Source organism: Miscanthus floridulus, chromosome 8 (assembly GCF_019320115.1).
Source record: "Miscanthus floridulus cultivar M001 chromosome 8, ASM1932011v1, whole genome shotgun sequence".
Lineage (NCBI taxonomy): Eukaryota > Viridiplantae > Streptophyta > Magnoliopsida > Poales > Poaceae > Miscanthus > Miscanthus floridulus.
Window position 1 is genome coordinate 228,522,468 of NC_089587.1, and position 14,461 is coordinate 228,536,928.

Consider the following 14,461-nt stretch of genomic DNA (forward strand, 5'->3'; position numbering starts at 1 on the left):
TATTAAATATAGACTAATTACGAAACTAATTACACAACTTGCAGCTAATTTACGAGATGAATCTTTTAAGCCTAATTAGTCTATGATTTTACAACGTGGTGCTACAGTACATGTATTAATGACAGATTAATTAGGCTTAAAAAATCGTCTTACAAATTAACCTTCATCTATGTAATTAGTTTTATAATTAATCTATATTTAATACTCTTTATTAGTATCTAAATATTCGATGTGACATGAATTGCAGGAGCGAGTAAAGAATCAAACACCCCACTTATTTTGAGATAAAAGGAGTACAATAGTAATATAGTAAAGCAGTAGCACGCACATCACATGGCAGACAAGTTGGTTGCTGTAGTAATGTGGCAGCTTCCGATGGAGTTGGATCAGCACGGGGTACATTACTTTTTATGACATGGCACTGCAGTCGTGTCAGTGTCGTCGTCACCACTGGACTCCATCCATCAATAATAACAGTAGATGCAATGGCACCCACAGGCAGAGGCCGGCACAAGGTGGCAGCTCACAGTCACAGCTCAGGTATTCATTCGTCCTAGGCGCGGTGCGAGCGGAGTCCTGACGCGAAATCCCGGTCCATGTTCCGTAATCTGGAGGCGGTGACAGCAAAAATGAATATACACTTGTTGGCTCTCCTCACCTGCTGGAAGTAGGTGACAACAAAAACAAATCAGCCTGTTCGCTTGCTCGTAAACGATCGTAAATTTCCAGCCAGGAATAGTGTTTTTCTCTCACAACAAACCAGCCAGCAGTAAATAATCCACGATACGATACGGCCTCCCGAACATGCTGCAAGTACTCTCTTGCCTTTCCAAAAAGAAACAAGAACAAGAACAAAACTCTCTTGTTGTCACCCTTTACAACCAAGCAACCAGCTTCAGTCACAGCAGCCAACCAGGCAGTGTTGTTACAAAATACTACTACGAGGCTGGCTGGCCGGGAGATTCCTCTCCGCCCCAAATGCAATGCAAATGCTACCTCTGCCTTCACTCACGGTCACGGATTGAAATAGCCTGAGCCGCCGAGGTTGGATGACACCAGCACCATCACACTCGTTATGGCCGCCAGCCACACCAGAGCCGTATCTGCACGACCAGCCAACCAACGTCAGAAAAACCAAGCAGATACTCTACCACGATAAGCAAATCAAGCAGAAGAGCGCACACAACACAACATTAGCTTCACCTGTGGAGCCGTTTGACACAGTGGATGCCTCTGTATCAGCCGCCCCCGCACTAGTGCTAGTAGAGGTGACGACTCTGTCAGTGCTTTCTGGTCCACTGCCCGCCTGCTCGCCTTCTCTCGACGAGCTTCCAGTTTCAGATGACACTATGCCTTGGAACTCCTCGCTCACCAGCAGCGCGGCGAGGAGATCCATGAAAGTTTCTCTTTCTTTACCTACGAAATCACTACCCTTGCTCATGCCACCAACGTAGTCCAGCACATCCTCGTCTGAGGCATAACCCGCACCAAACTCACTTCTCACCGCCTCGTCTTCTTCGTCCTCGACATATGCCTTGTATGTCAGCCGAAGTAGAACTTCCCCAGCCTCTCGTTTCCCAAACAAACCCCATCCTCCATATAAAGTCACGATTTTGTCCGTAGGTACTGTATCTTTAAGTGACCCTAGCTCAACCTGACAAAAATACTATCAGAAACCCCAATCCCCAACTTAACAAAACATGCCCAAGATGACAGGGAAAACCAGACCCATTCACCTGTCTTCCATCTATGCATGTTGGACACAGTCGTATATCAAATATAAATGGGCATGCATTGCAAAAAGGAAACCTTCTGCACACACTCAAATTTACCTCTCCAGTGCCAATAGTGATGTCAGTTAGACCAATTGAATCCTTCACTTGAATGGTCAACTTCTGTTTGCGGGGATTTGCGACAAGCATATGGAAATCCTGTTTGATGTTGTATCTATAAGCATGATAGTGTGCATGAAATAAGTCTTCAGAAAACACACGTGTTCAGAGTGTTGAAACTTTACTTGATTCCAAATTGGTTCTCCCGGTAGTCCAATCACAGTTGTTTGACTGTTCTTCTTGCTCTTTATCACTTGATCACCAAGAATCATGACAACATAAGGATCCGTCTTGCCTGCACGAGAAGTATAATGTCAAGTTCGACATGAAACTGGTCGCATATCAAAAGGAGTTGACTTTTCTTACTTCTACTTTTTCCAGCTTATACAGATATTTTTATCGAACACCAAATACTATCGCATAATTTTGGCTGAACTAAGAGCGAGCATACTGCAGGGTAGTATCACCCAGCTATGTGCTCCTTTCAGTCGAGATATTAACCCTTCAACCAATTCCTTAGCAAATATAGCTCAGCTAAAAAAACTGTGCTACTTTGGACAGGATTAAAGCTAATCTTGCCAAGTCTAGAAAATATGGAAGTCATTTTACGTTGGACCCAAATTTGTTAGGCCTACTGTACTCTACTTTTGGACTTCATTTACCGAAAGAAAAATTTTCATTTACAGCATTTTCTTACTTAATACAAGTATACAACAATTGATGAACTGGATCTCGGCTCTTAACTACTCCGTCCAGTCACAAACAAATGGCATTTTTGGGTTGTCTGAAGTCAGCCATTCCAGACTTTGGTTACAAAATGTTTTTATATGTTGGGTTTAGATATTAAAAAATGATATGAGTAGATTTGTATAAAAAAGTTCCATAATTGCATATTTTTGCAATATGTTTCAAATATATTATAACAAAAGTTAGCGGTCAAAGTTGTGTCCTGGAAACAGTGTCGCTGTGGCCGAGACGTCATTTATTTGTGACTGGAGGGAGTAATAAGCAGATGCTAAATCTCTTCATGAATCGTAGAATTCAATTGGCAAACAAAGACCTCTTACCAAATAAGACAAAGCTAAGCGTCCTGGCATCAACTAATGTCACCGATAGCTCTCCAACAAAGTCCTTATTCCCCTCTTGGATCAGGTCACTTGCAACATTTTGAATTATATCACTTGCAACACTTCCTGAAACAGGTCCCATAGCTCTCCCCTGTTGAAAATCAAGGACAATCTTTTTGGGCCGCACAAAGAGACGTGGCAAATCTTCTGTCAGAAGTTCTGTGAGAAACCTGGTGATTGTAATTTATCAGGTTGTGGCTAGCTGTGAACAAGACCTTTCTATGTGAAATACAAGCAAACAAAATTGTTCAATAAAGAGCTGTTCCAAAGAACATTGCATTTAGGAACAATCACGGACTTCCTGATACATGATACAAACAAAATACTGAAATATTATCTACATCACATGTATATCAGTTAACTACATTAAAGTTGTAGGCAGGCATGCAGTTTTATATGAACTAGATGTTTTAACCATAAATCCTGAGATATTTCAAGGAATCCGTGAGTCGTATTCACTAAAGGACTAGGTGATATCCAATTAAGCAACAAAGCATGACCAGGAATAACCATGTTAGTTTAATAGCTTGTGTAAAATTTCACAAACTATAAGGCTAGCACATACTATAGCATTTAATTATCATCCGAAACTTAGATTAATGAGGATCAAAGATGGGAACAGGTGTAACAACAATAATCTTATCATTACAAAAAATAACCTAAATAGCAAATGTAATGAGAATAAATGCACCAACAGTAATTGCAAGTTGTAGGGAACATTTGATTACTAAGAATAAATTATTGTACAAGACAGACATGCTTACATAGACAGAACAGGAATCGCTGGTGGAGATAAGCACCATGTCCATGCAAAAGATGTGAGCATATTGTTAGCCAAGCATCAAATTTGTAACTCATGATGCTGTAGAAATATCAGAGAAAAGAAAGAACAGAAAAGGTCCGCAGTCAGAAACAAACAATGAACAACACCTACTAGCTACTACATACAAAACTGAATGTTGCCCAAAAAAGTCAATTTGAATTTGGGTATTGGATTTGTGTCTCATCAACAAGCTGATTGTGTTCGAGAGTGGCTATTGACTTTGGAAAGTGATCTTTCTGGGGTAAAGGATTGCAGGTTTCTGACTTCTACAAGGAGTCTACCAGCCATCCAAATACTAGAAAAATGGAGGATATTGACACTATTTTAATCTTAATATAAGAAGCACCTCTCATGTTACAATTCCATTCATTAGTTAAAAACTATGTGACCATAATGACATGTAAATAACAGTAATGGAACCTATGTGATATTTCCATGACCAAATGCTAACAAGTATATGGTGTTTTACAAAAAAACTGCCTATAAACATGAAACATCCGATAGTATCCCAGAAATAGCTCCAGACCTACATGCAGAACAAGTATATGGTGGTTTACAAGGACACATCTATAAATAACAGTCTACCAAAGCCACACATCTTAAGCAAGAAAATCAATAGTCCAAATTCCATAAGTACATTCAGCTACAAGGTGCCCCAACCGTGCTCAGTTTCCAACATCAGGGGCGATGAAATTAGTTGCAACTGGAAATGTCAAAAGTTTGGAGAAGCCGGTGTGTACCCATAAGATTGAATAGCCGGAACAGTGAAAGCTCAAACTTAATCTTGGGAAGAGACACAAAAGCCCAAGATACAGCTCCCACCCACGGTTCTGTTGGTATGAGCCTCAGTTTAACCCACAACTCCCCATCGATATCAAAATCTCGAACCCAGACCGGCACGACGACAGGTACTTTGGTAAACTTCAAGGAGAGTGCCAATGCCATGCGTGCTCCACCGGCATAGCGAATGCCAATCTGGTACCTGGATGGAACACATAATTAATGGATTTGATGGGTGGAACCAATAGCTAGCTGATCCATTGGAGAGAAGAGAAGATACAAGTAGTAGTAATGAACAGCATTACTACTACTACTACTACTACTACTACTACTACTACTACTACTACTACTACTACTACTACTACTATACTAGGTGGTGGGGAAGGGGAACTGACTGCAGGTCGTTGGCCCGCCTTGAGGTGCGGCGCTCGACGTTCCTGACGGAGAGGGGCTCCTCGCCGAGGTAGAACTGCCTGATCTCGACCCTGTTGACGTAATCGGGCTTCTGGAGGTTGTCGATGACGGGCTGGAGCAGGCCGACGATCCAGTTCTCGATGCCGGTGCGGTAGACCTTCCAGAGCTTGCCGAGCACCATGTTGACCCACTCGACGGACTCCTTGCGCTGCAGGTCCTTCTCCTCGAGGAAGAGGGAGAAGCTCGGGGTGGGCACCTGCGGCCAGGAGCCGTTGACCTTGAGCTCGCGCTCGGCGCGGCGGCGCTTGCGCAGCGTCCAGAGCTTGTCGAAGGCGGCGCCGACGAAGAAGAAGAGGGCGAAGAGGCCGACGACGGAGCGGCTGACGGGGGGCGCCGGGAGCGGGTGGATGACGCCGAGCTGGGTGCGGAGCTTGGAGACGAGCGGGTCCTCCCCTCCCTGGTAGGTCCCCGCGGCCGTGACCGAGAAGGGCGCCGCGGCGGCGGAGGAGGAGGTGGAGGTGGAGGGGGCCGGGGCCGGGGCGGGGGCCTCGGGCGGGAGGCTGGTGGTGGGGACCGGCGCCGAGCGCTTGGGGGGAACGGCGGCGGCTCGGGGGACGGTAAGGCGTCGGCATCGTCGGAGAGGGCGGAGGAGGGAGTAGGACGTGGAGGGGCTACTAGCTGCAGAGAGAGAGGGCGGCGGGATGCAGGCCGAGGGGGTCAGCATCGGGGTCCAAACCCCGACATCCGGCGAGGACGCCTGGGGTGGGGTGGGGTGCGGTGCGGTGCGGTGGTGGGCTCGCCGGAAAGGACTCCCACCCCCTCGAAGCAGCAGCGAATGCACCACCACCACCACCACCAGAGACACCCACCCAGTCGGCCAGTCCACCACACGGCGGCTCCTCCCACCAGTTCGGGGTGGGGCCATGGACCCTCACTTTTTTTTTTGGATACTAATGGGCCCTCACTTTTTTCCACCAGTTCTTTCTTTCTTTCTTTCTTTGTTATTGGGCTTGATTTTGTAAGTAAGTAGTATAAACAAGCCCATCAAAAGGCCCAATCAAATCAACCCAGATCTGCCATACATGATTTTCCAACCCTAGAGAAGATAGAATAATCCATTCTAAATAAAAAGGGTGAACAGCCATTTAGACGAACGGTAGGCAAGAGAGACAGCGACAAATCAATGTTAGCCTTTGGATGTGTTTGATCAGATGTAATGTAACCTGTGGGATGTGTAACACGTAATTTACAGATGCAAGGGTTCGCATTGTGATTGGGTCGATCTTGATTTGACCAATTAATACTTTTATAGTTTATTAGATAGAAAAGACGAGATATAGATATAATAACTTTATCTTTTATATTATTCCAATTTGATCATTACACACATGTAGTTCCTGGTGATCAATATACTCGCAGCAGCATTTTAGGACGCCGAGCAAGGTGAAGCAATCTACTGTAAAATTGGTGTATCCCAACGAGACACATAGCTGGTGACTGGTGGCACTTGTCAAGGGTGCATCCTTCGAGCTTATTGCAATCCGCTGCAACATGTGAAAAGTAATGATCAAAGTTAACTCATGTTGACCCCATGTAAAATGACAAGAACAAAGTACTAGTTAAACTACCTATAATTGCTTGTCCGTGTCCTTGAACGAAGTTGAGCGACAGGACCAATGCTATAATCGTAGTGACCACCACAAAGAGAGGCATTGATGCATCATTGGTTTTGACAAGAGCCATCAGATGAGAGACCTTGTTCTAAATCTAACGATACGATTTCTCTTATCTTATGGCTTGGTTTGGATGTGATGCTTCCTTTTCCAAGCTTATATAGACGTAGATGGATGAAGCAAATGTGGCTAATAATTAATTAGTGATGTCATGCTTCTCTCTGTTCAAAAGATATCTTTAACACCCCGTTTAGATGTAGATATTGGGCCTCTAGATTTGGTGTTGGTATTATGAACCTACCAATTTCACTATTTGGATGGCTAAGAATTTGGAATTAGAATTCCAACCCAATACCAATTGGTATTGGCTATACCTGCGCCTCTGTAGGGTCGAGATGGCGGACTAGAGGGAGGTGAATAGTTCTTTCTAAAACTTAATCGCGCCGGCTAACCGAAACAAGTGCGGAATTAAAACTATCGGTGTAGCCAAGACTACACCCCTCTATCTATGTTCTCTAGCACCTTGCAAAGATCCTAATTAAGCAACTAAGGTGCCAAGCTAGCTAGGCCTCACCTATCCAATTCTAGGAGTAAGGTCACACAAACCTATACCACTAGTATTTTGCACACCGGAGAGCTCCTACATAATTCTAGTAAGTAAAAGCACAAAGCTCCTATGCTCACTAGCAATACTTAATAACAAGGCAACCAATGCCAAATTAGAGAGCTCAAATACTTAGCTACACAAACTAAGTGATGTGACTAACAAGGTTACATAAACCAAATTAGCCACGCAAGTGAGCTACTTCTATGCTACACAAGCAAGAAGGTAACTAGTGAGCTACACAAGCTAACTAATTACAAGAGCAACTACACAAGCATAATGTATATGAAAGTAATTACAAGCTTGTGTAAGGGGATTGTAAACCAACAGGAAGAACAATGTTGACACAGTGATTTTTCTCCCGAGGTTCACGTGCTTGCCAACACGCTACGTCCCCGTCGAGACAAGCTCCAAGGTTGTCGCCGGTCCTCTTGCTAGTGGTGAGCCGCAAGTCACACTCTCCCACGTGGAGTGCTTACCACAAGCTCTAGCGCTTGACTCAGACGGACCACTTGCCGTCCTTCGCGTCTCGCTTTACTAGAGTTGTTCTTCACGGCTCCCGCGGGGTGAGCACAATCCCCCTCACAATCACTTCTCCAGAGCACCACACAATCTTCTTTGCGTGCTTCAATGAAGACCACCACCAAGCCATCTAGGAGGTGGCAACCTCCAAGAGTAACAAGCACCACCGGTTTACAAGACGACCACCTAGTGCCACTCAATGCAACCTCACGATGCAATCACACTAGAATCGCTCACTCGCTTAATTGGATGAACACTAACAAGAAAGAGTGAGTTAGAGGGCTCCCAAGCACCACCACACAAGCCACCAAGGCTCTAGTGTGCTCAGCTCTCCACAGCTCATGGCCAAAGGCTGACCAACACTTTTATTTATAGCCCCACGGGCTAAAATAGTCGTTACCCCTTCACTGGACAGATTTCGGGACGACCGAACGCGTCGGTTAGATCGGCCGAACGTACCCTGCCAGCGTCCGGTCAACGGATGGCTGCCACGTCATATCTGGCTTCAAATGCTGAGCGTTCGATCTCAACGGTTAAGTTGTGACCGGACACACTGCTCAAAGTGACTAGACGCTCCACCACTAGAGTCTAGTCGTTTCTAGTAAGCTACCAGAGCTGATTTTTCTTGATCGGACGCGTCCGGTCCACCATGACCGGACATAGGAGGGCTAGCGTCTGGTCGAGTCCAGAGAGCTCCCAGAGCCACTCAACCGCGACCGGACGCGTCCGCTCCTACACGATCGGACGTAGACCAGCGTCTGATCAGCTCTACGCCCGCGCACCAACTCCAGCGCCGCCTACGTCACCGTACATCACCTACGACCGGACGCAGGCCCTGCGTGTCCAATCACTTTTACTGTGTAGCATCCGATCACTTGACCAAGACCGCGCCCAACTACTACCACTGACTGGTTGTGCCGGTGCCTACCGAGGCCAGCGTCCAGTCACTCACAGTGACCTCCTTTTCTTCACCGAGTTGATCCGTTTCAACTCCAACTCCTTCTCCTTTGTAAATGTGCCAACACCACCAAGTATACACCACCATATGCATGTGTGTTAACATTTTCACAATCATTTTTCAAAGGATTAGCCACTCAACTTGCCACGCCACTCGATCCTAGCAACGATGCAAAGTTAGATCACTCAAGTGGCACTAGATGACCGATATACAAACAAGTTTGCCCATCTTGATAGTACGACCATCTATCCTAAACCCGGTCATAAACTTCTCTACACACCTTATGACCGGTGAAATAAAATGCTCTAGGTTATACCTTTGCCTTGCGCATTCCATTCCATCTCCTCCATTGTTGATGCAACACATGCACCAACCAATCACCAAATGATATGATCCACTTCATATCATCACGTGACTGTATTGGTTTATCGATCTTGACTTCACTTGCTTTTCACCGTTGCCTTCGTCCATCGACGCCAAGTCTTGCTCAAGCCTCACCGCCACGTGGTCCGTCACTCCAAAGCCTCCAACTTGCCCTTCACGCTTGCAACCAGTCCGTCAAGCCAAGTCATGTCTTGATCTTCTCCACCTTAGTCACATGACTCCATATCATATCTCATATGCAATAAGCTCCTTCATCATCACATGTGTGAGCTTTGCAACATCACCGAGCCATTTTCACCTTAATGGCATATGTTGCTCACACACATGTACCTATGGACTAATCACATGTGTATCTCACATAAACATAATTAGTCCACCTAGGGTTGTCACTCAATTACTAAAACCAAACAAGGACCTTTCAGCCTCATCATCTCCAATACCAAGCCTGAGGCCTTTGTATTGTGCGGCATTCAGAAACACCCCGACGCACGGAAGCCCCCGACGCCCCCGATGCGCCCCCGACGCACGGACCACGGAGGCCCCTAACTCCTTCCCCGACGCTTACCGACGCATAGGGGCCTGACACGGAGGGCGCCCCCGCTGCGCCGCTACTCCCCCGGTGCCCCGATGCACGCAACCCTAACGCCAGCGACCCCAATGTGTCGGCCGCTCCCCGATGCGCCGCTTCTTCCCCGACACCGACACGACCCTTCTTCTCCATGGCTCGCGCTGCCTCTTTTAGTCCATGGCCGGCGCTGCCTGTTCTAGTCCATGGATGGCTAGGCCCTTCTTCTCCATGGTCGGCGTGCCCCTTCTTCTCCATGGCCGGTGTGCCTCTTCTCCTTGCCATGGCCCGCCGAGATCTGCCCCATGGCCGGGGTCGAGCTCTCCCATGGCCGCGGCTACCGAGATCCCATCGCCTGGCAGGGATCGAGCTCCCCCATGGCCGCGGCTACCGAGCCTGAGATCTGCCCACCATGGCCGTGGTCGAGCTCGTGCTACCGTGGCCCGCCGTGGTGGCCGCTGCCAACCTCTGTCCACCATGGCCAGTATCAAGCTACCTAGCATTTCAATTCCATGCTTTTGCATCCAAACAGGAAACAGATTTGAGCTACTTGCTAGGATTCCAAAACCCAATTCAATGGTCATCCAAACAATAATATTCGAACTGTGGCCATTTTAATACCATGGCTGCTTTGGTATTGAACCCAATTCAATTCCAGCCCCTCTAATATCTACATCCAAACGGACCCTAATTGGCCGCTATTAATTTGATCCTGTACAACACTACTTTATATATTGGCAACTAATTAACTATTGTGTGATATTTGTGTGAATTAAGCCAACTATTAATATTCCCTCCATTTCATATTACTTACCATTGTAGCATTCAAATTTTTCTATAAAAATATTTGTCATTCACACATTCTAAAACACTGCACCCTTCATCAATGTAATCGCATGGCTTCTTTAATTTGAAAAGAAAAACATTATGATCTTATCTTATTATTATTAATAATAATTATAGGCTCCAATGGAGCCTCCAAGTTAATTATCACTAGACATGTTAGAAAAAAGGACCCGAACTGTTTACATATCTGTTGACATATTTTAGCATCCAAAATCTGTCACTTTTTTAACCAATCACAACTTTGCAAAATTTGACAGATAACTACAAAGAAAATCTGTCAAATCTGTTAACGGGTAAACAACCAAAAAAACCCAATAAAGAAAGAACATAAACACAGCATGTGGTAGGCCTAAAAAAAGCCCAGTTGTAAGGTCCTAATGGCTAGAGACGGGGTGAATAGCCTATTAAAAATTTCTACAACAACACTTAGCAAAACGGTTAGATAATTATGAGGCGAAGCAAGTGTTGCGCTAGCCTACTAAAATTTCAAGCCACCTACCACAATTCTAGTTTATATATAGTTTCTATCCACACAATAGCTATGTCACTACACTAAGTTAGTGCCCTCTCAAATGCTAACTAAAGAGCCACACTAACCAAACTAACAAGCTCTCACAACTAGCTACACTAAAGAGCTTGACAACTAGTTTGTGGTATTATAAAGAGAGAGAGCAAGATAGTTATATCGCCGGGTTGAGGAGTGAACCAATCAATCACAAGGATGAATACCAATGAAGACCAATCACCTCGAAATCAAATGTTGACACAATGATTTTTTACCGAGGTTCACTTGCTTGTCGGCAAGCTACTCCTTGTTGTGGCGATTCACTCACTTGGAGGTTCACGCGCTAATTGGCATCACACGCCAAACCCTCAATAGGGTGCCTCACAACCAACACAAAATGAGGATCACACAAGCCACGAGTAATTCACTAGAGTACCCTTTGGCTCTCCGTCGGGGAAAGGTCAAGAACCCCTCATAATCACCATGATCAGAGCCAGAGACAATCACCAACCTCCGCTCGACGATCCTCGCTGCTCCAAGCCATCTAGGTGGCGGCAACCACCAAGAGTAACAAGCGAATCCCGTAGCGAAACACGAACACCAAGTGCCTCTAAATGCAAACACTCAAGCAATGCACTTGGATTCTCTCCTAATCTCATAAAGATGTTGAATCTATGATGGAGATGAGTGGGAGGGCTTTGGCTAAGCTCACAAGGTTGCTATGTCAATGCAAATGGCCAAGAGAGTGAGCTAGAGCCAGCAATGGGGCATAAATAGAAGCCCCTACGAAATAGAGCCATTATACCCCTTCACTGGGCACTGCTCGAGGTGACCGGACGCTCCGGTCAGATCGACCAGATGTAGGACCCCAGCATCTAGTCGCCCGATGCTTGCCACGTGTCATTGGCTTCAAACGTTGATCGCCTGATCTCAACGGTCATAAGTACATTTAAGTAGTGACCAGACACGCTGCTTAAAAGTGACCGGACGTAGGACCCCAACGTCCGGTCATTTCTAGTAAGGTTCCACTCGTGATCGAACGCGTCAGTTGGATCATGATCGGATGTAGGACCCCAGCGTCCGGTCACTTCCAGTAAGCCTCCACTCGTGACCGGACACGTCTGGTCATGACCGACCGAGCTGACCCAGCGTCCAGTCACTCACTGTCTCCTCTGTGCGCTGCCACATCAGTAGGACCGAATGTAGTCAGCCAGTGTCTGATCACGAAGTTACCCAGCGTCCGGTCGAAGACCGATGCTAGCGTCTTCACTGCTTCCACTGACCGGACGCACCGGTCCAGTTGAGGCCAGCGTTCGATGCACTCTACAAAATCCTATCTTTTCTATACAGGGCATCGGTGGCACCGTCGGACTGTCCATACTCTACGGGCAGACACTCCATTGGTGAAGTTTCTCACCCTTGCTCAAATGTGCCAACCACCAAGTGTATCACCTTGTGCACATGTGTGTTAGCATATTTTCACAAACTTTTTCAAGAGTGTTAGCATTCCACTAGATCCTAGATGCATATGCAATGAGTTAGAGCATCTAGTGGTACTTTGATAACCGCATTTCAATACGAGTTTTAACCCTCTTAATAGTATGGCTATTGAACCTAAATATGATCACACTCGCTAAGTGTCTTGATCACCGAAACAAAATGGCTCCTACCACTTATACCTTTGCCTTGAGCCTTTTGTTTTTCTCTTTCTTCTTTTCAAGTCCAAGCACTAGATCATCACCATGGCATCACCATCAACATATCATGATCATCATTTGCTTCACCACTTGGAATGTGCTACCTATCTCATGACCACTTTGATAAACTAGGTTAGCACTTAGGGTTTCATAAATTTACCAAAACTAAACTAGAGCTGTCAAAAGGACATAAAGAGAATTGATATTAATCAGCAAAAAGGGGGCAGCCAGCCGCAACATAACGAAGCAGCCAAAACAGATCGAAGGAGCCACAAAAATGGCGGTAGAGGAAGATGACGAAGACAAAAGGGGAACAAAAGCAAAAGGTAACAAATCTCCATCCCAAACTCCAAAGTTACACCACAAACTCGGCAAAAACTTTTAATACAAGTACACTTCTTAGATTTGATGAGCACTAATCACACCTGCTGACCTGCACCATGAAAAAAGAAAGGGGAAAGAATTAGACAAGATCCCTAGAATAACAACCCTAACCTCAAAGCAGAACACATTAATTCTTCTGGTGTGCATGAGTTTTTGTAATAGCATAATGCATCAACTATGCAGAAGCCAAAATGACTATTCTACTGTAGTTGTTTCATCAGTAACAATACCCTATTTTTTATAATACAAGCTTCTAGGACAAAATCATTCTACTGCTTTTGATGTTTCTCAGTACCAGTACCCTGTTTTCTTTGATGTGTTCATTCTTTTGCATTGCCACTATATGGTATGCAGCAAAAGCGGCAGCAAAAAAATCATATAATTTGCAAAAGGAGTCATGGGTCTGAACTCTGAAAAGAAGCACGGGCATGTACAATTTCTCTTACAGAACTTTATCTTCTTTTCATTCAAAATATATATAATCCCTGTTTGCCAAAATTCAATCTTACAGGTCTTGTGCCTGTAACTAGAAGTCTAGGTTTTACCATAAAACATCCTACCTCACCAAAATCTTACAGGACTTTATCTTACTGATTTCAAAATGAACTAAATTGACAAAACTGTATGGCCAATTGCAGATGATGGGCACAATAGAAATTGTGTTGCTACTGCTATAAGAAACATTGAAGGAAGCCTCAAAGATAAATGAGTACTACAGGATGCAGATGAAGACAAAAAGAAGGAACTTCTCTGAACAAAACTTCTTCAAGAATTTAAACATTTACATTGCAAAAAAAAGTGACACGTATTACTCCACAGGAAAAAATGATAGGTGTTACAAAACAAGAAACATGATGCACACAGGAAGCAGATACATAATCCATGCAAGTATATGATCAAGCATTTGATCTCAATCATATGAGCTATAGCCAATTGCTTAACCAAATAATGTGTACACCAACAAATCAGCAGATGCTTGCTACACATAGCAACACATTGGATGCAAATGATGATTGGCCAAGATTCATGATGGACATGCCCATAAGCAGCTATACAGAACTACTAACAACACCAGAAAATATAGAGGTATGGAGAAATAGTATTTGATATTTATTCAACTAGTGTAAGGCCAGAGAGGTATTGAAAAGGATGAAAGGAGGTAAGACGATGGGACCGGATGGTATCTCAATCGAGGTGTGGAGATGCCTCGGGGACATAGCTATAGTATGGCTAACCAAGCTGTTCGACCATATTTTTCGATCGAACAAGATGTCTGACGAGTGGAGAAGTATATTGGTACCGATCTACAAGAATAAAGGGGATATTCAAAGTTATACTAATTACCGA

General features: G+C 45.0%; 1 protein-coding gene across 1 annotated transcript; it reads right to left on the minus strand.

Annotated features, from left to right (window-relative positions):
* Window positions 1-262: 262 nt before the first annotated feature.
* Window positions 263-5,916, minus strand: LOC136478459 (calcium-dependent lipid-binding protein-like). The gene is made up of 8 exons (XM_066476920.1): window positions 4,958-5,916; window positions 4,523-4,764; window positions 3,724-3,742; window positions 2,900-3,129; window positions 2,018-2,127; window positions 1,833-1,931; window positions 1,204-1,654; window positions 263-1,103 (listed from the first exon to the last, which is right to left on the minus strand). Exons 1-8 carry the CDS (start codon window positions 5,899-5,901, stop codon window positions 1,015-1,017), a joined length of 2,184 nt encoding a protein of 727 aa, XP_066333017.1. The 5' UTR covers window positions 5,902-5,916; the 3' UTR covers window positions 263-1,014.
* Between the last annotated feature and the right edge of the window lie 8,545 nt (window positions 5,917-14,461).

Coding starts and splice junctions, on each gene's coding strand:
- LOC136478459 (XM_066476920.1), bottom strand. CDS start 5,901: ATGGCCCCACCCCGAACTGGTGGGAGGAGCCGCCGTGTGGTGGACTGG. Junction 2,128..2,899: donor GCTTAGCTTTGTCTTATTTG/GTAAGAGGTCTT, acceptor CTTCTCGTGCAG/GCAAGACGGATCCTTATGTT. Junction 1,932..2,017: donor GAGAACCAATTTGGAATCAA/GTAAAGTTTCAA, acceptor AACATCAAACAG/GATTTCCATATGCTTGTCGC.